General features: G+C 45.1%; 1 protein-coding gene and 1 long non-coding RNA gene across 10 annotated transcripts in view; one reads left to right on the forward strand and one right to left on the reverse strand.

Annotated features, from left to right (window-relative positions):
- The window catches only part of ADGRF5 (adhesion G protein-coupled receptor F5), a 101,712-nt gene extending 85,160 nt beyond the window's left edge, over nucleotides 1-16,552 (forward strand). For 8 of the 9 annotated variants that reach the window (XM_078055266.1, XM_078055268.1, XM_036111924.2 and 5 more), the window contains 8 exons: nucleotides 889-1,044; nucleotides 2,912-3,120; nucleotides 5,253-5,432; nucleotides 7,214-8,608; nucleotides 9,862-9,903; nucleotides 9,994-10,053; nucleotides 10,659-10,743; nucleotides 12,953-16,552. In XM_078055266.1, coding sequence (XP_077911392.1) covers nucleotides 889-1,044; nucleotides 2,912-3,120; nucleotides 5,253-5,432; nucleotides 7,214-8,608; nucleotides 9,862-9,903; nucleotides 9,994-10,053; nucleotides 10,659-10,743; nucleotides 12,953-13,032 — 2,207 coding nt within the window. In that variant the 3' untranslated portion in view covers nucleotides 13,033-16,552. Of the gene's footprint in view, nucleotides 1-888; nucleotides 1,045-2,911; nucleotides 3,121-5,252; nucleotides 5,433-7,213; nucleotides 8,609-9,861; nucleotides 9,904-9,993; nucleotides 10,054-10,658; nucleotides 10,744-12,224; nucleotides 12,292-12,952 lie in introns of all 9 variants that reach the window. The other variant, XM_036111985.2, reaches the window with a different exon arrangement.
- Nucleotides 16,553-18,744: 2,192 nt separating this feature from the next.
- On the reverse strand, nucleotides 18,745-21,367 carry LOC118548483 (uncharacterized). Its single transcript, XR_004923627.2, has 2 exons — nucleotides 21,229-21,367; nucleotides 18,745-19,375 (listed from the first exon to the last, which is right to left on the reverse strand). It is a non-coding gene; the product is annotated as an uncharacterized LOC118548483 (long non-coding RNA).
- Between the last annotated feature and the right edge of the window lie 524 nt (nucleotides 21,368-21,891).

A 21,891-nucleotide genomic window follows, 5' to 3' on the forward strand; every position in this document is an offset into this window, starting at 1 on the left:
CCCTCAATCCAGATACCTCAGGATTCCTACAGATTAAGGTGAACCTAATATGAGCTCACAACTCCAAATCTCAGCACAGAGACACCTTCATGAGGGGTTTACAAGCTTATTCATTCTTTGAACAACCATTTGTGGGGACACACTCAATGCAAAACACCATAGTAGGCAATGAAAAGGGGACACAAGAGTTGGGACACATGTATTACTATCTAGCTGGAAGGGCTCATGTCACAAAGGATGATTCATGTAATGTTAAGTTTCCAAAATGAGCAATGCAGATCAAAAGAACACTGGAAGTTCAGAAAAGCAGGAGCCAGTAGAGATGAGGATTTAGAGAAGGCTGGGTGATAGGAGGATATAGAATCCATCCCAGTACTGGAGTATTTAAGCATTTCAACATTCCATGTTTAACATGCATGCATTCAGTGCTCTGTAAGTGCCAAATACTGAGCTAGGCATTGGGAGATACAATGATAAATAGGACCAGGTACCTTCTCTCTAAGACTTTATGGTCTAATGGAGGAGACAGACCCATAAAAAGGTGATGCCAAACCAATGAGGTGAAGGCAGGACAGGAAAAATGCACAGGGCATGATGGGATTTGGATAGGCAGAGGGAGGAGAGGGATGATGAAAGGCATTCTGATTGTCCAAACTGTACGGGCACAGATTTGGAGTCATGAATGGTGGAGGTAAATGTTAGGCGAGCACCGTGTAAGTGTGGGCTGACTTACTTCTTGGCTGGGGCATTTTTAAAACCACATCAGAAATGAATGTGGTACATGCCTTGGAAAAGTTTGGACACATTATCCATAGTGGATCAGTTTAACAAAATGTGTGCTTTGGAGACTCATCTTGTGACTTGATTCTTTTAATAATTCTATCTCAGAAAAAGAAGTTAAAGGAAAGCAAGTGTGTTACAAATACAATTTCATGGCAAGCTCAGTTTCCAGGTGTCCAAAAAAGCTGGACATATTTTGTCACTTTACCAATGCTGCTAATAATTCAGTCCGGAGCTCATCTATGAAGCTTAACCTGGTTCCTGGTAAGAGCATTTGAATTTTTTTTTAAATGTGATAGTCATGAGCAGGGATTCATTTATTCATTCACTCCCTCATGCATCCCTTCAATAAATAGATGTTGAGCACTTTCATGTGGCAAGCCTTGGGCTAAGGGTAGAGGGTCTGGAAAACAACAATAACAACAACAACAACAACAACAGCTAAGCCATGGGGATTAGCCTCAGGTGTAGGGGAAAGATGGGTGTGATAAAAATGTGATCACATCTAATGTGGTAAGGGCTGAACTAGAGACCGTGTGGGCAGGCAGAAGAGGCTGCCAGGTTTCACTCTGCTGGTGATAGTGGGGAGGAAGTAATCAAGAAAGTCTTGCGGATGAAACCCTATTACTGAGGAGTCTGAGAGGCAAAGCACTGGACTGGGCAGTGCATAGTGTCTTTGTGAGGCTGAGACCCCTTTGAGGTTTCAGCCAAGGAAGGGTGTCCCCACTAGACAGGGCTACATGAAAAGAATCAATCTAAAAAGTAGGCAACCATCTTTCCCATCCTTTGTCATGACTGAGCCAATATCCCCCCGCATAATATTTTCAAGGTAGGAGGTCATGGTTTATGGCCCTTTCTGTAATAGCCCAGGACCAAGAGCTCTCCTCAGGAGCAGCAGAGAGGCAAGTGAATAAAGGGTGGTCCTGGGCTTCCACCAGAAGCAAACCCCTCCTCTAGAAATCTTGTCTGTAATAGGACCTCTGATATCCGAAGGATTCATGGCTCTATCACAACTCATGTTTGGGTTTACTGAATGACTTGTGGTATATGAGAATATGTGTTGGTAACTGAGCCCTGGACACCAAGGTAGGAAGCAATTACTGTTCCTTGTCTCTCTGAGTTACTGTCCCCTGACCCTACAAAGAACACCTCTTCTGGAGGCAGCCAAGACCACTTCTTCACTGTCCTTCACGTTGCCGTCTTCACCCATTTATCTTTGTTCTTCTCTTTCCTCATACCAGGTCTGATTCCTCTTCCTTTTCCTAGTAAGAAATTACTTACTTACTTCAAGATTTTATACAATGATTGAGAACTCAATTAATGTTAAATTTGTAAGTTGATGAGAAAGGCATCTTATCACCAGAGAATCAAGGTCCCCTGAAGATCAGAGATTCTGCAACAAATGTCATTTTCCCATTCAGATCTGGTCTTGAATAGACATGAAATAGAGTCACCTCTAAGGGAAGCCAGAAGGAACAAACATTTACAAATATTGCTTAGAATATTCAGGTCATGGGTACCTGGAATTCCCATTATTAATTATATGTGTGAATTAAGGCAGTGCTTCTCAACCTTGGCTGCATGCTGGAATCACCGGGGAAAGTTAGAAACACAGCCAATGCCTAAATCCCAGCCCCAAGGGGTTCTTATTTGTTTGGGCTGGAGTAAACCAGGACATTGGTATTTTCTGAGCTCCCCAGGTGATTCAAATATGCCGGAGTTGAGAATCCCTTGGATTAAGGCATTTTGTCCCTGAGATTCCTGGTAACCTGATTATCTCTTATCTGGCTGAGCACACATTAAACTCTCGTGATTTTTTCCGTGGGTTAGATTTTACAGGCAGCAGCAGAGAGAAGATTCTCAGGGATTAGAGGTGGGGATGAGGCATAGAGGAAATAAATTCTGTTAGGAAAAGCAAGTGCAGGTGAAAGTCAGATTTGTGTCAAAAGCACTAAAAGGGGCTTTGGAAAATCAGGCGTGAAATAAAGAAAGTGGGTAACTCTGAAAAGGTCACGGAAACTAAAGAGAAAAATAAATTCAAACAGCAACAAACAGCTAGGCCAGACCCTATTTTGACTATCTTTTCTCCTCCTTTCAAATTGTCCCTTTTATTTCCGTGTTTCCAATGCAGGAGAGAAGATCATGTGCCGAGATCCCACAATAGGGGTTGGGGAGCCTGGGAAAGTCATCCAGAAACTATGCCAGTTCTCAAACGTACCCAGCAGCCCTGGAGGTCCCACTGGCGGGATCATGACTTACAAATGTGTAGGCTCCCACTGGGAGGTGAAGAAAAATGACTGCATCTCTGCCCCAATAAATAGTCTGCTCCAGCTGGCCAAGGTGATCCTTAAATCTTTGACTCTGAGCTCTTGGTGGGGAGATGGGTCTAGCTTATCCATATTTTTCAGCAAATGGGCCTCGGGCTGGTTTGTGTTGCTCCCAAAGCTACTTTTATTTGTTTATTTCCAAAGAAGATGCAATCCTAGAAATGCTTTACATTTTACTTAAGTACAAATGTGGAGACAACAAAATATGTATTCTACTCTGGGACCAGCTGTATACCTTGACCTTGACTTCTCAGTGCCTTGTTCCTATTACCTCCAAGGTGCAGGTGGAATTATCTTCTCTTACCACTCTCCTTTGAATAATCTGGGTATCAAGCAAGTAGCTCTAATCTTTTCAGAAGGAGGAGATACATAAAAAATATGGTTCACCAGTGCAAAAAAAAAATATGCTTGGGCTTTATGCTTCTATGGGTCTGAGATTTCTTCCATCTTTAGAGGGAACCTTTAGTTATGAATGATGGTACTAGCCTGCCTCTCTTACCTAGAAGAGAGGTTCCTGCCATGTACTAGGGAAGAATTGCTTTCTTTTCTTCATGGGAAAATAAATAAATGTTACCTCATACTTAAGTTGTCGAGAGTAGGGACTCCTAAAATGCCATGAGTTATAATAAATAAATACTGAAGAGGCAACTGGTAGACTTATAGTTAATGACATTGTTAGACAAGTGGTTCCAAATACTCTCACCCTTGGAAGAAGAATTAAGGAAAAGGAGTGATATTGATTTGTGTCTCATCTAATTATCTTCTGTCTCTCCTCTTGTCTTACACTAAATTCATTAAGATACCTACTAGGTGCAAAGCATTATTGTAGTTGCTAGAGGACATAATCCAGTTGGGTAGGTCTATACACATTGATTTTGCTTAGGATAATCAGGAAGCTCTGCTTGAAAAACTTGGCCTCTGAGTTGGACCTTGATGAGGATGCATCAGTGATACGAATTTTCCTAATTGAGAAAGATAGAAATACTATAATTTGAACTCAACATTGGGCCCTGGTCCCAACTCTAGATTCCTAGATACATTTTCAGTGGAAAGGGGGCCTGTTGGTCTATCAGATTTATCCATTCAACATATATTTATTGAATACCTACTATGTGCCAATTTGTGACTTATACTATGTTAGGCATTATACTATATCAGATGGAATATAACATGTTTCAAATTGCTAAGGAGCTTATAATTTAATTGGAGAGATATTGAAATTAAAACACAAGCTGACATTGGTAGAAATCTCATAAATGTAAAGTATGTTAAATAACAAACACTTACAGGGGCGTCTGGGTGGCGCAGTCCATTAAGCATCTGACTCTTGGTTTTGGCTCTGGCCCTGATCTCAGGGTCATAAGACTGAGCCCCACATTGGGCTCCATGCTGAGCACGAGGCTGCTTGAGATTCTCTCTCTCCCTTTGCCCCTCCAGCTCGTGCTCTCTCTCTCTAAGATAAATAAATAAATCTTTTTTTAAAAAAATAACAAACATTTAGGCAGTCAGAGGAAGAAACTCCGATGTGTTGGAACACTCATCAAAGTTCTTTATGGAGGAGGTCGAATTGGAGTTCATTCTCTAATTTTAAGTGGGTATTAGATAATTAGGAAACAGAAGTGGGATCATTATAGATAGGGTGACCATATAATTTACCATCCAAACCAGGACACATTTTGAAAATAAAAGAGGGTGCTAGTAATAATGACACTGGGCCAGCAGATATAAAGCAGAACTGTCCCAGGAAAATTGGGTTGGAGAGTCACCCTTCTAAGGGTCAGCAAAGTAAGTGATGAGAAAAAGCAGAGTAGCAAATGTGCTTCCATACAGACCATCAAGGGATAATTTTACTCAATTTTAATCTAGTTCTCTAGGAATCACATCTCCTTTCCTTTTCCTTTAGCTGTCAGATTGATATGTGTTTTACTATTCCCCTTCTACCTGTGAGGTCTTATTCTATTCTGAATAGCACACAGATTAAATGAAGAGATAAGTTATCTTATAGGATATATTTATAGGAGTGGAGAAAAAAAAGAAACCACAGATGTAAGAAATTTTCATCATGGGTAGATCAACAGGATTTGATGACGGGACTGACTGGCAAGTTTTTTGTTGGTCTGTTTGTGTTGGCTTTTGTTTTCCTAGGATTTAATCAAGAGCCCCTGTCAGGATATGAAGCTCCCCACATACCTGAAGGATCTTTCTGTCAGCACAGGCAAGGTGAAACATGAAGTCAGCTCATTTCCTGGGAGCCTGGGAGCCATCATTAACATCCTGGATTTGCTCTCAACAGTTCCAACCCAAGTGAATTCAGAAATGATGACGGTGAGTTGGTTTAGACCTTACAGGAGCTTTGGGTCTCCTCTTTTCACCCGTTGGGACTTGTAGTCAAGAAACGCAACTCGTCCCCATTGCAGCTCCTTCTTTGTCTTCTCTAGAGCAATACTCTGGATTTTAGGGTCACATAGCATGCTTTGTGCTTTGTTAACTATGGCTTTTAAGGTCACAGGGAGTGTTTCTAATATTCATTTGGGGATCTTAAAAAGATTTATTTAGTGAATCTCCATCTTAGTTTCTTCATTAAAGTAGAATGTATTCTTACCTGCTTTCTAAGAAAACCAGGAATGAAAGGTTTTCAGAATATGTATAAGGTGGGATTCTCAGTGGTCTAGCACTAACCATGAACTCTGAGGCACTCAGCGTTCTGAGAGGAGTCACCCAGAATTCAAATGAAGAGTTCAAATGATGAGACTTTAATGAAAGGATATTTACAGAGGTCAAGCCAGGGATAAAAAAGAAAAAAAAAAAAATAGAAGCCAGTACTACCCTGAGGACTAAAGGGGAAAGGAGAGGAAAGAGTGTACCTACAGCAGAGGGAGAATGAAACCTTGGAGGAGGGATTGCTAGCAGGAGCAACAGAACTATCTCCAAAGATGTGCTGAAGATGGTATCTGGGTATAGGGGGTGAGGGGATGACTGTGGTGGGTCATAGGAAAATATATTTCAACTTCTTTCTTCTCCTACCCTCTCATCTCCTGCCAGTGCTTCCCAATGGCCAAACACAGGCAGAGGCTCCTGGCAAGCAGCTTAGGGAACAAGGATCCAAGGAGGTTATGTGGACCTCCTATGGCGAGTGTAACAGATTCCCATACTGTGGGTGGCTTAGCATGACAGGAACTTATTCTCTCATGGTTCTCAAAGCTAGAAGTCTGAAATCAAGGTGTCTGCCAGACCACGTTCCTTCCCAAGTCTCCAGGGGAGACTTTCTCTGCCTCGTCCAGCTCCATGTAGTTCCAGCACTCTTTGGCTTGTGGCTGCCTCAGTACACCCTCTGCCTTTGTCTTCATGTGGTCTCCTCCTCTCCATTTATCTTCTCCTCTTCTGTCCTTCATAAGGATACTTGACATTGGATTTAGGGCCCACCTAGGTAATCTGGGATGATTTCCTCTCAAGATCCTTAACTTAATTACAACTACAAAGACCTTTTCTCAAAATAAGGTCACATTCACAGGGTCTGGGTATTAGGACATGTTCTTTTGGGGACCACCATTCAAGAAACTACAAGGCTCATAGTTTCAGATTGAACAGAACAAGGCAAAGGAAGGCAAAGAAATTACAATGAGAGAAAGCCCAAATGGAAAATGACAAGCCCAAGTTTATGGGAGAGAAAATCAAAATGTTTAGCAAAAAGAAAAAAAAGGAATGATGCCTTTGCCAGCAATTTGGTGTTCAGCATTAGAGAGGGTCTTTTGAAACAACTTCACCCTTGCTGGTAAAGTATCACTCTTTACAGGCTTGAGATTTAAAATAAAATAAAACAGTGAATACATATCTCTACCAGCCTGCTGAATTGGCCTTGGCGGGGGGGGGGGGGGGGGGGCGCAGTACTTGGTCAATGTTTGATGAGGTCTCGTAGCCTTGGGGATGCATCCTCTGCTAACTCCCTGCCGTAAGAAGGAGGGACACAGATCCCCATAGGCTGTGATGCCTCATTTTTCTCTTCTCTTTTCCTCTTACCCATGCAACCAGTTTCCAGGGAGATGTTACTTTTTCTCTTATGATAGAAAGAATTTGGTTGGTTTGACCCCATGCCATGTCAATTACAGAACGTTCTCTCTACGGTTAACACCATCCTCAGCAAGCCCATGTTGAGTACCTGGAAGGTGTTCCAACAGCAACAGACCAACCAGAGCTCACAGCTCCTGGATTCAGTAGAAAGATTTTCCCGAGCATTACAGTCTGAAGATAGCACTTTTTTGTCTATCAACCAAACGAATGTGCAGATGAGGAGCGTGGTAATAAAACCTGGCCCTCCAAAAACCTACAAACAGAACTTTGTTTTCTCGGACTCGGACCTCTGGGGCAATGTGGCCATTGACAAGTGCGAGCTGGGAAGCCTGCAGTGGGGTTCGTCTATTGTCACTGTGGCTTTCCCAACTCTCAAAACCATCCTCACTCAGGATGGGCAAGGAAAGAACATTGCAAACAGCTTAGTGATGACAACTACTGTCAGCCACAATATAACCCTGCCATTCCGGATTTCGATGACTTTTAAGAACATCAACCCTTCAGGTGGAGTACCACAGTGTGTCTTCTGGAATTTCAACCTTGCCAACTACACAGGGGGGTGGGATAGTAGTGGGTGTTATGTGAACAGAGTCGATGGGGACAGTGTCTCCTGCATCTGTGACCACCTCACATCATTTTCCATCCTCATGTCCCCTGACTCTCCATACGCTGGTTCCCTCCTGGAAATACTACTGGATATCATTTCCTACATTGGGTTGTGCTTTTCCATCTTGAGCTTAGCAGCCTGTCTAGTGGTGGAAGCCGTGGTGTGGAAATCAGTGACCAAGAATCGGACTTCCTATATGCGCCACATCTGCATAGTGAACATTGCCGCCTCCCTTCTGGTGGCTGACATCTGGTTCATTGTGGCCGCTGCCATCCACGACCATTTTTACCCTCTCAACGAGACAGCCTGTGTGGCCGCCACCTTCTTCATCCACTTCTTCTACCTCAGCGTCTTTTTCTGGATGCTGACTCTGGGCCTCATGCTCTTCTACCGCCTGGTTTTCATCCTGCATGACACAAGCAAGTCCATTCAGAAGACTATTGCATTTTCTCTTGGCTATGGCTGCCCTCTTGTCATCTCAGTCATCACAGTAGGGGCCACCCAGCCCCAAGAAGTCTACACCAGGAAGAACGCCTGCTGGCTCAACTGGGAGGATACCAAGGCCCTGCTGGCCTTCGTCATCCCAGCGCTGATCATCGTGGTGGTGAACATGACCATCACAGTTGTGGTCATCTCCAAGATCCTGAGACCTTCCATTGGAGACAAGCCAAGCAAGCAGGAGAAGAGTAGCCTGTTTCAGATCAGCAAGAGCATTGGGGTCCTCACGCCACTCTTGGGGCTCACCTGGGGTTTTGGCCTTGCCACTGTGTTCCAAGGAAGCAATGCTGTGTTCCATATTATATTTACACTCCTCAATGCCTTTCAGGTAAGTTCTGCAGGGCAGGGTTCTCAGGAAGTATCTGAACTGGTGGGAAAAATTAATGATAGAAACACAAACAGGGGTAGGAATGGGGAAGGATTTTAGTTCAGAGGAGGCCCTAGCCCTAAAGAGGGGGAATTACAAGAACTCAGTGAGATAGAAGGGACACATTCCTCTGCTCCCATGGAACCTCATACCTCTTATCACCTGCATTACAATTTAGCTGCATGCATGAGTCACTTTGAAAGGCCCTGATAATACAAGTAAGAGGAAAGTCCCTTCCCTACACAGGATTTTGCTATTTACCCAACATTATCATGATGCCACTTATTATCTCCTAAATGAAAATACCACTATTAAACCACATCATTTCTCCACTTAATTGCCACAAGCATTAAATGAGCTCTATCTTTGTGAATTCAGGGATAGCATTTGTCTTCTTTACCACTCTATCCCTAATAGTACCTAAAAAAGACTTTGGCACAGAGTAGGTGCTCGATAACCGTCTGGTAAATAAAATGAACGCCATGAACCACATAGTATGTTCTCTAGAAACATTTGCTGAAGAATGAGAGAAAGAATGCCCTACGTAAGGTAGACATTCTGCTCTATTTTACTAAAATGAAAAAGACACACTCATTGTTCTCTTGTAGCACATAACGAACTATAATACAAGCCACATTGTTAGAAGAGCTTTAGCAGAGGTGCAGGCAGCAAGGAAGGGAAGCTTAATTCTGATTCAGCCAGCAGGTGGGTGGTAAGCATGGGCTCCCATGAACTGGCAAGGAGGAGAAATTGAGACACGGTCCCGGATGCTCATGCCAAGGCCACACAAATCCTAACTTCTGCTACTGGGTCCATGGCTTCAAACTATAAGGCTCATGCCTAATGAAGCCTCATAGCATGACTTGACTACAAGGGACTGATTATTTCACCCCAGGCCCCAGGTTCTCATCACAATGACGTGAGCACTACTGTAGACAGAAAAGGTGCATTCAACAGCTCAACCAGCAGGCCCTCCAGTCCACGAGGAGGCAAGGATGAGGAAATAGAATAATATCCTTCTCACATGATAACATTTAAGGTCCCCTGGTGTGGACCTACTGCATTCCTTTTAACATTATTATCCCCTGGACTCATTCCATAAATACAGATATGGGAGAGGTAGTACAAATTCAATGCCTGGTTAACAATATTTCTTGGTTTGCTGGGCAATAGAATATGAATAAAATGTCCTTCTTCCCAATTCTTTTTTTCAGGGATTATTCATTTTACTCTTTGGTTGCCTCTGGGATCAGAAGGTAAGAACAATGACAGTTTCATGCTTCTAGAAAAGTCGACAGTGCTTGTGGCATATTGAACTTACGATGGCTTCTTTTAAACAATTGTAGGTCCAGGAAGCATTGCTAAAGAAGTTTTCACTGTCAAGATGGTCTTCGCAGCACTCAAAGGTCAGTCTTTCTTTTGTAGAGATTTTTGAAAACCCCTCTCTCTCCACACCCAGGTTCAGCATAGATTATTATTCCACTGTTTTTGCTTTGTACCCAATTCTGCCTATTAAAGTCAGCCACAGAACTTCCATTAAGATGCTGTCTCACATCTTTAAATAGGGATCAGATAGCACAGATAATACCAATTGGAGGCCAAAAACCAAAATTCAAGGGGAAAAAAGAAATCTTCTGGGGAAATTTAAGGCACTAGAGAATACAATGTGAGGAATAATGATGAATAGATTTTCTGTAGTTCATTTTGGAAAATAACTATTGCACTCAAACGTATTTGACTGTCATCACATGTCAGAAGATATCAAACCCTATTGAACAGTAAAACATGTATTTGAAAGTTATTTTCCTAAATCCGATGTGAGTCCAGTGTTTCAAAGTGACTCTCCTACTTGATTTGTTTGAAGTAGAAATTCATGCTCCACCAGGCTCTCACTTTCAAGTGGACTGAGAGATGCAGGCAGTGACTAGAGGGCAGCAAATGCGTCATCCTACAAAAAAACAGGACTTTGGTTTAACATTTGCTTTGTAACTGTCTTTCTTCTCTTTTTTAGTCAACATCCCTAGGTTCATCGACACCCGTATTTTCTATGAGTTCTCCAATATCAAGAAGATTTAACAATTTGTTTGGTAAAACAGGTACGTAGTGACTTCTAGGTCCCTCCCTAGTGCACTTACCTTGGGTTGACTCAAACAAATTTGCCCTGATGGGGGATCTCACACCCCTACCTTCCCACTCCCCCCTTTAAGGCATTTACCAGCAGTAGCCTCATTTGGGGCAGAGGTTAAATACAGGAGCTTGCTTACATTTTCCCAAACCACCAGGAGGCTGATACAGAGGGCAACTGCCTTTGGTGGGCAACTAATAATAACTTAAGAAGGATAAGATTTGGAGAATCTAGACAAGCCTGCAGAGAGCTGTCTATCAAAACTGTATCAACTACAAAAATGAGAACGGTAAATTGCTGGCTTTGTCAAACACAGAGTTCTCTGCTATTCATGTTTGTTTGTTTGTTTTTTTTTTTTAGATTTTATTTATTTACTTTTGAGAGAGACAGAGAGAGAGAGTATACAAGCAGGGAGGGAGCAGCAGGCAGAGGGAGAAGCAGGCTCCCCGCTGCGGGACTCGATCCCAGGACCCTGAGATCATGACCTGAGCCGAAGGCAGACGCTTAACCAACTGAGCCACCCAGGCACCCTCTTTGCTATTCAAGTTAAATAGGAATAGGAAAGTCATGTTTATGGGTTAAGGTGTAGCAAAAAATAGATTTAGAAAGCTCTACTATAAGATCACATGCTATGGGTTCCCCCCCTTTTTTTTTCTTTCCTTTTTCTTTTCTTTTTTTTTTTTTGAGTGTGCTTGTGGTGCACATTGATATTTATAAAACTGTGCATATATATAGGAGGAATCACGGAAGTTATCCATTCTATTAGGAACATGCACAGCTAAGTCACTACCTTGGAGGTATAAAATAAATAATGTTAATGACTTTGGGCAACGGGTCTCAGCTAACCTGGCAACTTGAAACCTCTTCCCACCATCCCTCCACCCCCAGGAAAATAAGCACCAGGACTGCTTCCATCTTCTTGACAATGAACAAATCTCACAAAGGCAGAATCTAGAAATGTGTCAATATTCCAGAATAAGGCTTTTCCTATAAAATCAAATTCGGAGAATGCCTATCAGTTGTTAAAACTCCAGAGGACTTGGTGTCTGGGGCTTTGATTTGATGCATTACTCATGAAAGTGGAGGGTCTATCCTTTTGCCTTGGAACGTCCCTGATTGGGCCTGCTGTGAAATGATCCAACCTTCAGGGTACGGTACCACCATGGCACTTGGCCGGCATGTCACTAGAACGTGCTGACCATTTGCATCCAAGTGAAAGCTCTACAAAATGAGTCTACGGAATCAGAATTATGAAATCTAAGGGCAATAAAATGGGTTCTTTGCTTCAGAGTCAGTCCAGTTGAAGTTGGAGTTAGGGCTCTGCTCCTGAGGTCCCAAGGCCTGAGATTCCCAGTCACTGCCATTTGACGGCCTCTCGAGGGTTGTTAATGAGGCTCCGTGTTGGCTTGCTTGAGGTCCCATAATCACTGTAATTTTGGTTTATGTTGTCAGCAGCCCCAAAGGGCCCCCCAGGCAGTGATGGAAACCTTGTTAGCAGTGGCAGCTCACCAATCTGATGGTAGGGTGGGCACTGTGTCCCTTCCTTGCCCAGCACCCCGCCCCCACTTGCCCCATGCTCAGTCCCTGCCTCCTGCTGACGCCGGCCCCTGGGGTTGCTCCGTGGCTGCCCACCCCCCCCCCACTCCCCCCCCACCCCGCTGCACCTTTGTTGGCATCCCCTGACCTCTGCTTCTTTCCCGGTCCTGCCTTTTCTTCCCTTGTATTGTACTCCTTTCTTTCCTTTTCCCCCTTTCCTCCCCTCACCTTCCAGCTCAGCCTCTGGGCCCCTCCCAGGAGCTTCCCCCAAGTCACGCCCACCCAAGGGGACCAGGGAGCTTCCCTCACGCCGACGTCCCCAGGCCCATGCATGTGGTAGCATGTGGAGGGCTGCCCGTGTTCACGTTCTCCCTGTCCTATGTAGAAATCCGGCTGCTGGTTTGATGGGAAGTAGTTAGTGCTTGTCTTGTCGGCTGCCACGCATGCTTGAGAACAACGGCTTTGTTTGTTCTCTGGCCCTTCTGGGTCTTGGGAGCGGGGCAGGCATGGGTTTGTTTCCAGGAGTGGCCGAGCTTACCTGGCTCTCAAGCGAGAGCCCCCCTCAGGGCCACATCACGAGAGGCGCACGCCACAGTGATCGTGAAGTCTTGCATGTAAGCCTGAGCTGCTGTTCTGTTTTTCAGGAACGTACAATGTTTCCACCCCAGAAGCAACCAGCTCATCCCTGGAAAACACATCCAGTGCTTACTCCTTGCTCAACTAAGAATAGGAAAAACGACCTAGGTGACTTCTTTAAAGGACAGTGGATATGCTTGGGAAAAAAAAATCCTTTCAAAGCCGTGGGTAAAATGTTTTCTCTGCAGGCTTCCTGGAGCAGATGCTGAAGAGCCTCTTTCATTAGGGAAAAGAAGCTTTCTTTCATAAAGACAGACTAAACGTAATTGTTAAGTTTATTTGCTGCCCCAGCCCCCACCTCTTGTGTGATACTAAATGTGTACAGTATTTAAGTGAGACTCAAGTCCCCGGAGGCCCAACTTCCCTGTCTATATTGTAAAATAGAATTTCAAAGAGACATTTTTACTTTTCACACGTTGGGCACAAAAATAAGCTTTGATTAAAATAATAAGCACAAGGCTAGTACCCAGGAAATACTTCAGTGAACTCTCAGAAGGAAGGAAGGAAAGAAGGAAGGACACAGAAAAAAAGAAAAATATAGAGAAAAACAATAAGAACCACATTTTAAAAATTTCCATGTTAACATAATTATTCTGATACTGCAACATGGAGAATATAAAAATGGCTCAAAAACAGAAACTGAAATAAATCATGGAGAAAGTTTGGTATTTTCTTGGTGTTTTCTTAGCTACAAGAGAACATTTTTTTAGAAAGGCAGTGGGAAGAGATTGGGAGGAAATTGTAACATCAGGATGCTTTCAAGTGGATAATAATATTTACAAGAAATTCATGGAAGGAGATATAATTCTCCTGATGCTAAACACACACACACACATGCTGGTGCACGTGAAGTTTTGAGCTCAGGGGAGGGAGCAGGCAGAGGAAATGGGATAGCCGTGCTTTATCAGATCTAAGCAGATCCAACTGCTAGTTACATTTTTTACCGTTTATCGGAAAAGCCTTATCTTTTGGTTTGTTCCACTTTTTGAAGGCAAAAAAATATATATTTTTATATGCATCACTTGCCAAATGTGACATAAGGTGATATGAATGTGATATATTGTACTGGAAACAGGTCCCGACTGTCGTGTTTTATATTTAACAGCTTTAACCAGGTACTTCCCTGTGCATCATAGAATAGATTTTCATAATCTTATGGCGTTGTTTATCATTGTTGTTGCTACTGTGGATTTAGTGGCCCTTGGTGTGTGGTCTAGCTCCCTATGTATTAGCTCTTTCAGTCCTTAAGTTCCAAGATCAATATACGGTAAGAGTTTTGTATTGTCTAATTTGTGTTTATTCCAACCACTCGGAAATCCTCTGAAATGAAATGTTACAGTTGGCTACTCTATGCTCCCAATAACACTTGACCTTGATGAGCAGATGGTGGAGCTTTCCCCGAGGATTTGGTTGTCTGTGACTTATGTGCATATGTGTGTGTGTGCATTTCATAAAAATACAAATATTTATTAAAATTGCATCCATATTAAAGTTAAGCATGTGCTGTAGCCACAGCAACCATACATTCCAAATTGAAGTCTGATCCCGGAGACACAGTGAAACGGAATAAAAATGTGGGGCTACTTGAGGAATGTGGGCCGTGGGGTCTTCGTAAGGACTGAGAACCAGCAGGGATCCAACCATCAGGAAGGTGGGACAGACGAGACTGCGATGTAGCAACCTTTTATTTATTGAGTTTCGAAAGAGTTTTCTTTCACTATTTTAACTCTTTAACCTCTCTTTTTTTTATTTCTAATTTTCAATTCTACTCCTGCCTCTCTTTGCTTCAGGGGGAGAAACAGGTGGGGCAGATAGAAGTCCTAGTAGTGTTTCAAGTAAATGCGCTCTTCGTTTCTACCCGTTCACAAATAACGTAGACATCTACTCCCACGCTTGCCAGGAAATTGTCACAAAGGAAATGATTAAGCTATAAAATTCTCCAAGGATGGTCAGCTTTGGGCAGAACTCAGTACCAAGGAGACAGAGCCAGAGGCTAGGTTGGAGGATAAACGGGATGAGAATTAGAGGTTCGAGAGAGAATGGCTTTGACAAATCTGATTCCTGGAATAATCTCAGGGATAACAGAGGCAAGGTTATATAGTACAATGTGTGAGCCTGGCCATCGTGACATGATGGGCCAAAGAAAGCATAGCACCCAGCAGGGGCTCCAAAACAACAATGGGACAAGGAACACTGAACTTCCAGCCACAATAGTAGGGGTCCTTTGGGAATCATTGTGTTGTGAAGGCAACCTCTATAATGGCAGGAACCTTCACAGCATTCATAGGATGTGGATTTGGCCCTTTGCCCACGTGCATTAACTGAGGCACGTTCCCTTACCCCCAGCACACACACATGCACACATATGTGTGCACGTGCTTTCTAGCTTTCAAGCCACAACACCAGATCCAAATTCCAGAAAACCTATGAAAACAAAAACTTAGAAAGACATACTTGCTGGTGTTCTGCTCAACTGCAAGATACATAGTTCAACCACTGCTGTTTGCCAAGAATATCTTAAAATAAACAATAGAATTCAATATTGTAAAAGAGAGTGGTCCATGAATCTGTGAGCTCCGTGAAAGCAGGAACCCTGCCTGGTCCTGTGTTCACTAGTTCTCAATCAACAATGATTGCAAGGCAATCCCCCTTCTGAGGAAAAAGAGGAAGGAATGTCAGCTCTGATGTTGGTACAAAGTGAGATGTGTGGTCTGCCCTGCTTGCAAAGTGCCCAGGGCTTCCCCATGTGCCTGACCTCTCAGTGGGTAAAGTCAGTTCCATGGGCCAAAACTTAACTTGCATTTAGGGCCTTCTATTAAGTCAGTTTCTTGCAAAGGGATCTGTGCTAATGCTTCAGAGCTTGTGAGGTGAGAGCATTCACAAAGGAGCAATTAATCTAAGCTACAGAAATATTCTCTGGGAATACTGTTAAGTCCAGTGTAACACACCATGTCCTGAAGGAGTTGCGTCTGCCACCCTCCTCCCCATTTCTTATATATGGAGAAAGAGGTAAATAAAGACCCACAGGGTTTTCAGGATACAAGCTGCTAAGGCCAGAAATTAAGAAACACTAGGAAATCCTAGCCTTTTGTAGTTTGTGTAGAGAACTTCAGAGAGATCGGTGTTGGAAGGTCAAAAAAAAAAAAAAGTGACATGGGGATGAGAAAGATCATAGCGAGCAGGAAGTGCAGACGCAGGGGAGGGAGTTATCTGGGGTGAGAGGAGCAGAAAGTCACAACCACTGGGGAAGACAAAAAGAAACAAGTATGGTCCCAGAAATCCAGTGTAGATGGAATGCATTTGATCTGTGGCATGTGAAGGTGATGTCAGACAGAATCCCAAAGGGAGCCGTGACCCAGGCCAATGGAAGTCTGATTCCCTGAGTGTCCAAAATAAAGGAGGGGCTTACAGTGGATGTTATCTTTCTTAGGTATTTTTTAAAAAGTCAATGAAAATAGTGTCTCATCATTTGAAAGACGTTAGCTTTGGAATGAGATGCTACGGGTTTCTAACAGTATGACTTGGGATATTAAATCATGTCACAAGAGTACGCCAGCATACAGCTCTGTGTCCTGTCCATGCTTATAACAATAAAATATCTAGCGAGATCTCATGAAGCTTTCTTTATATAAATTGTCTGCTCTTTTGTAAATAGGCCAGCGCTGCTCTTTTAGGCTTCCTGACCAGAAATCCAACCAGCATTTAATGCCATTCCCCTCACAGCGAATGGTGGCTTCTGTTCTCCAGGTGTGGTGGGGGGCGGGGGTACCAGAAGCTCCCGGCTGAGCTCAGTTGGCTGAGGGCACTGATGTCTTTCCTCACACCATCCACACTCCCATGCAGCATGTGAAGCCTGGAAGCTTACAGAGGGTTGAAATGAGGGACCTTGAAGCAATGCTTTCAGGACCTAACTGTCTGGGAAACAAATAAATATCTTTTCTAACATTTGTGTGTGACTTGGTTGGAATTTTCACGGACGGCTGGAAACAGAGCCCTGTGAGTTCTGTTAGCAACAGATTATTTCTGCAACGTGGGCCCATATTTCCTGTCTTCATATTCTATGGCTGAGTAACATGTTACCACAAACTTAGAGGCTTAACACTGCACCCACTTATGAGTGCACGGTTTCTGGGGTCAGAAATCTGGGCATGGCTTCACTGGGTCCTCTGCTCAGGGTCTGGCCAGGTGGAACTCAGGCTAGCAGCTGTGGATTCATCTGAAAGCTGAGCTCCCCCTCCGTGCTTATTGGTTGTCGGGCAGAATTCTATTCTTTGTAGGTATAGGACAGAGGCCCTCATGACCTAGAGGTGTCCTGCCATCCCCTGCCATGTGACCTTTTCCACAATGTGGTCCTTTGCTTTTTTAAAGTCAGCAGGAGAAATTCCGTGCTGCTTTGAATCTCTGACTTCTTCAGTTTCTGATCCTAGACCCTCTTGTAAAGGACTCACCTGATTAGGTCAGGCCCATCCAGGATAATCACCCTTGTGATGAACTCAAAGTCAGGTGATTAGGGGCCTTGATTACATCAGCAGATTGTGATGTAAGGTGAAGACCTTGGCCATATAATATATTCTACTCCTGGCAGTGATGTATTTACAGATCCTGCCCACAGTTAATGGGAGAGGATTATATAGGCTATTGCATCAGATTGTTTAAACAAACAACATTAAGGACCCAACGCTGCTCTGTAGATTCTGTCTGAGGCATTCACTGTGGCTTTGTGACCTGTAAACATGTCTTTATCCACAGCACTAATCACACTGAAAAGTGGCTCCCCGACAGTACCACGGAGAAAGCTCGCGGGATGCAACTAATGTAGTGTTACCTCTGTCTAGTGACTATGCAAATGTGAAAGAAGTCACCTTTCCCGAGGGGATGGCCTCCAGCTCTGTGGGGCTTCGGGGAAAGGGTGCTATTTGGCAAAGCCTGATGTGTCCAGATGAAAAGAGGCTCACCAACGCCAGGACCAACAACCTTCCCCAGCGTGGTGCGTGTCTGGGGTGCAGGTAGAGGGAGTCCAGGAGCTGATGTTCCCTTGACGCTTGGGCCAACGGATCAGAGACCTAAGCAGACAGGTGCCAGCCAGTCTTCCACACGTTTGTACCCGTGACCGTCGGGTCCTTAAAAATAAAGTCAATATGCTCCTCCTATGCTGGACACTTCTCATCCTTTAAGCGTTCCCGTGAAATGTTGCAGCCTGCAGCCCGCAGGTCATGCCCGGGGCTGGGAACGGCTCCTCCCCGACAGACCCACACACCCCTCGAATGCTTGCCTGGGTCACAGGAGCCTGTCTGGACTTTTCTGCTCTTTTGCACCGATTTTTTTTTTTCCCCTTTGTAAGATAACATATACATCATTCAGAAGGAAGAGGTTTATTTTTGTATTTTGAAGACATTCCCTCCTGGCTTTATGAAGTTTATACTTTCTTCATATAAACAGGAAGAAAAGAGTGCTTCCCATGAACACTTTATGTGAACATGAAGGCAGCTTTCTTTGAACTATTTGGTAACGCTGTGTAAGCTGCATGGTCTAGAGGAATGAGAACGTGAGTCCTGTGCTTTTAAATTTTGAGGTAGCCACATTAGAAAAAAAGTAAATCAATAAAACTAATTGCAGTAACACTTCTATGTAACCAAGTTTATCCAAAATATTAACATTTCCAGATGTAATTAATGTAAACTTATTAGTGAGACATCGTACACTCCTTTCCTTTTTCTTTGTACTAAGTGTTGGAATTCCAGTGTGTATTTTATGCTAACCAAACACCTCCGTTGTCCAGCCACATTTCAAGTGTTCAATAGCCACACGTATCTAGAGATTTTATTTATTTATTTGACAGAGAGAGACAGCGAGAGAGGGAACATAAGCAGGGGGAGTGGGAGAGGGAGATGCAGGCTTCCCGCTGAGCAGGGAGCCCGATGTGGGGCTCCATCCCAGGACCCTGGGATCATGACCTGAGCCGAAGGCAGAAGCTTAACAAGTGAGCCCCCCAGGCGCCCCTGCACAACAGAGATTTAGAGTATCAACCAGTGACAAATGCTTTCTGCCATTCTGCCTTCTGTATACTGACAGCCGGGTAGGAGAATGAATTTAAAACAAGGCCTGTACCACGTCATCCTCGCTGGTCTGTGCAGAGACCCTACATATACTGGGGGGCGGGGGGGGCGGGGGGGGCAGGGGTAGAAATCCATAAGGCCACAAATACCTCTCTTCCATATGACTCCTGCCACCCTAAGCAGGCTTGAAAGCCACAGTGTTCAAAACTCTCCTCTGAGATTTCTGACAAGCATGGGGCATCTGCCCCCGGAAATCACAGTTCCACATCTTCCCCAGGAAGGAGGAAGTGTCTGGAATCACCATCAGCCTTCTTTCTTGGAGAATGAGCTTGCAGTCTCAGCAGTGCGGTATGGCAGAAAGAACATGGCTCCTGCCTGGAACAGAAAGATACTTTCCCTCACTCACCTGAGCCTTTCCCCACACCTCTCTGGTCTTTGCTTTGCTCACCTAAAAAATAGAGATCATTCAAATTCCCACTCAAGGCTGTTCTCAGGCTCAAAAAGCACAGTTTACACAAATGGGTTTTGTAAACTGTCAAGTATTATGCAAACAAAAGATTATTTCCAATATCTCTTTGAAAGGCAGATAGATGCTGACCACAGAAAGCCGTCAGGGGCATTAAGCTCTGGTGACCCCAGTGGGATTCCTGGGCATCGAGGGGGTCATCAGGAGCACACTGGATCAGGAAGGGGAGGACACAGTTCATCAGGCACCTATGAGGAAATGAGGCAGTCCTAAACAACTTACCGACTCTGCAGATTTCCTTCAAGCTCATCTTGTGTGTAACAGCATGACTTTTCTTACAGGACCCCAAAGCCCATCGGCAGACATGCCTCCACACAGACCCGCTGCACTTCCTGCAAGAGTCCAACCCTTTTCCTTGCCTCAGAATCTGGGTCACAGGTCAGGACTCAGCCCCTTGCACACACAGCCCAGAGGGGGCATAGGGGACCCCCGCTGCCCCATGAGTATAGGGAGGACTGACAGAGGCCCAGGCCTGTCCCACAACCCCAGGGGCTATTCAGAAGCCCTCCAGGATGGGGGTGCCCCTGCGGATCAACTTCCAGCTGCAATGCCTTCTGGGCCTTTTGAGCCCCAGCCTGGAGATCAGATGGTCCTGGAGGATGACAGTTTGGGAAGCAGGAAAGCTTTGCAAGTGTGATTAAAGGGTTCCCGGGGGAGGCCTGCTCTGAGGAAGGCTTTCCTGGCATCAAATGGGTCCACGTGGCAGAGTGCCAGGTGCCCCTTTCTTCCAGGGCAGGCAGCCAGCAGCAGCGTCCGAATACAGCTCTGCCCCTGTGGACACTCAGAGCAAAGTGACCCTCATAGCGGCAGGTGCCAAGCAGCGGGCTTTGAGAGAATGGAACCGGCTCCCTGGGCCAGGCCTGTGAGGTATCCACCCCTTCTCTCTGTTCCCATCAGTAATTCTGCAGGGGTGGGGCAGTCAGAAAGCACCTGATAAGTTCCCATTTACCAACCTCAGGGGTTAGGGTTCTATCCACTCGACCCCCTGCCCCCCCAAACCATCTTTCCTTACGTCTTGCATAGATGGATACCTAAGTTTATCCTCTAGCACATTCTAGAGAGGAAACCAATTCTCCTAAGTTTTCTGTGCTCAGTGACTATGAGCAGACAGAACAAGAGGGGAGACATGAGGGGCACAATCCCAGAAGCCTGCCCTGTGCCAGACCCCCCGTTCTTTCTCTCCGAATACCATTTTCCTGTGGGGCCCACGATTCAGCTAAAGTCATCTTCCTGTTTTCCAGACACCCATTCTTAACCTTTTCCCTTTGAACTTTGAGACGAGGAGTCACAAGGTCCCCCGCGTTCCCTCTGCACAAAAGGGCAGCGGGTCGGGGAGACGTGCGACCGTGCAAGGCCCGCGGTTTCCCTTCTTTCATGCAGAGCCAAGTCCCAACGAGGTATGCCGGCGACTGCTACAAACGAAACAGAACCAACCCAGGAGCCCAGGGGGAAAAAGGGCGTTTTCTCAGCATGAAAAGCAACAGGAACTGATTGGGCAAGTCATGGGAAGACGGCTGTTAGAGCCCACTTCCTTCGCTCGGCAGCACGATCCAGGAGCCTCTGCGGGCCCTGCCTTCTTGGAAGCCACTGTAATTGGTACCATCCTGCGTCCTCCCTCCTCCCCCCAGCCTCCGCCCCCGGGCTGCGGTGGGACGAGGTGTTTGATTTGGATTCACCGGGGAAGAATCGCACATCCACTCACTGTTTTTCTGGAACAGCAAGCGGTTCCCAGGCCCCGAGGAGCTCTCTCACAGCTGTCCCAGTCAAAGCGGAAGCGACAGGAGTCTCCAGCTGGGCCACTGAGTGACAGCTAGCGGGGGCGCGGGGCTTCCCTCGCCGGGCCCGCCGGCTTCTCCTGAGGCTCGATCGCCACCTTGTGGTCATCGGAGGGAGCGCCGCCTCTGGGTCCCACCTCCAAGGCGGCCCAGCACTCAGGCCGCTGATGTGCCTGGTGGGCGAGGTGCAGGGAAGTAATTTGGTGCGAAGGTGGGCTCGAGGCCTACTAGATGACAGAGACCAGGAATGCAAGAATCACCCTCACTCCCTGCCTCCTGACACTTTTTACACTATGGTCCTTGCAGGGCCAGTGGTATTACTCTTCCACTTGCCGGAGGTCTATCAAGTGTTCTCAGAGTGTTGGTTGTCATTTAAACACACACGAGAAAAGTAGGATTTCTCCGCAACGAAGTACATGTCTAACGTAGTGTTTAAACACAAGTGAAGAACTGGAACATTCGTCCTACTACGCTTGGCTCCGTGGTAATTGCGCTGGTGACGTGCAGCCTGAAAAGCCAGAAAGCTTTGAGGAGGTATGGGGAGAGCGGACACTTTAGCCACACGGTTCAAGTGTGCATGATGGATTTGC

Source organism: Halichoerus grypus, chromosome 9, assembly GCF_964656455.1.
Source record: "Halichoerus grypus chromosome 9, mHalGry1.hap1.1, whole genome shotgun sequence".
NCBI classification, from domain to species: domain Eukaryota; kingdom Metazoa; phylum Chordata; class Mammalia; order Carnivora; family Phocidae; genus Halichoerus; species Halichoerus grypus.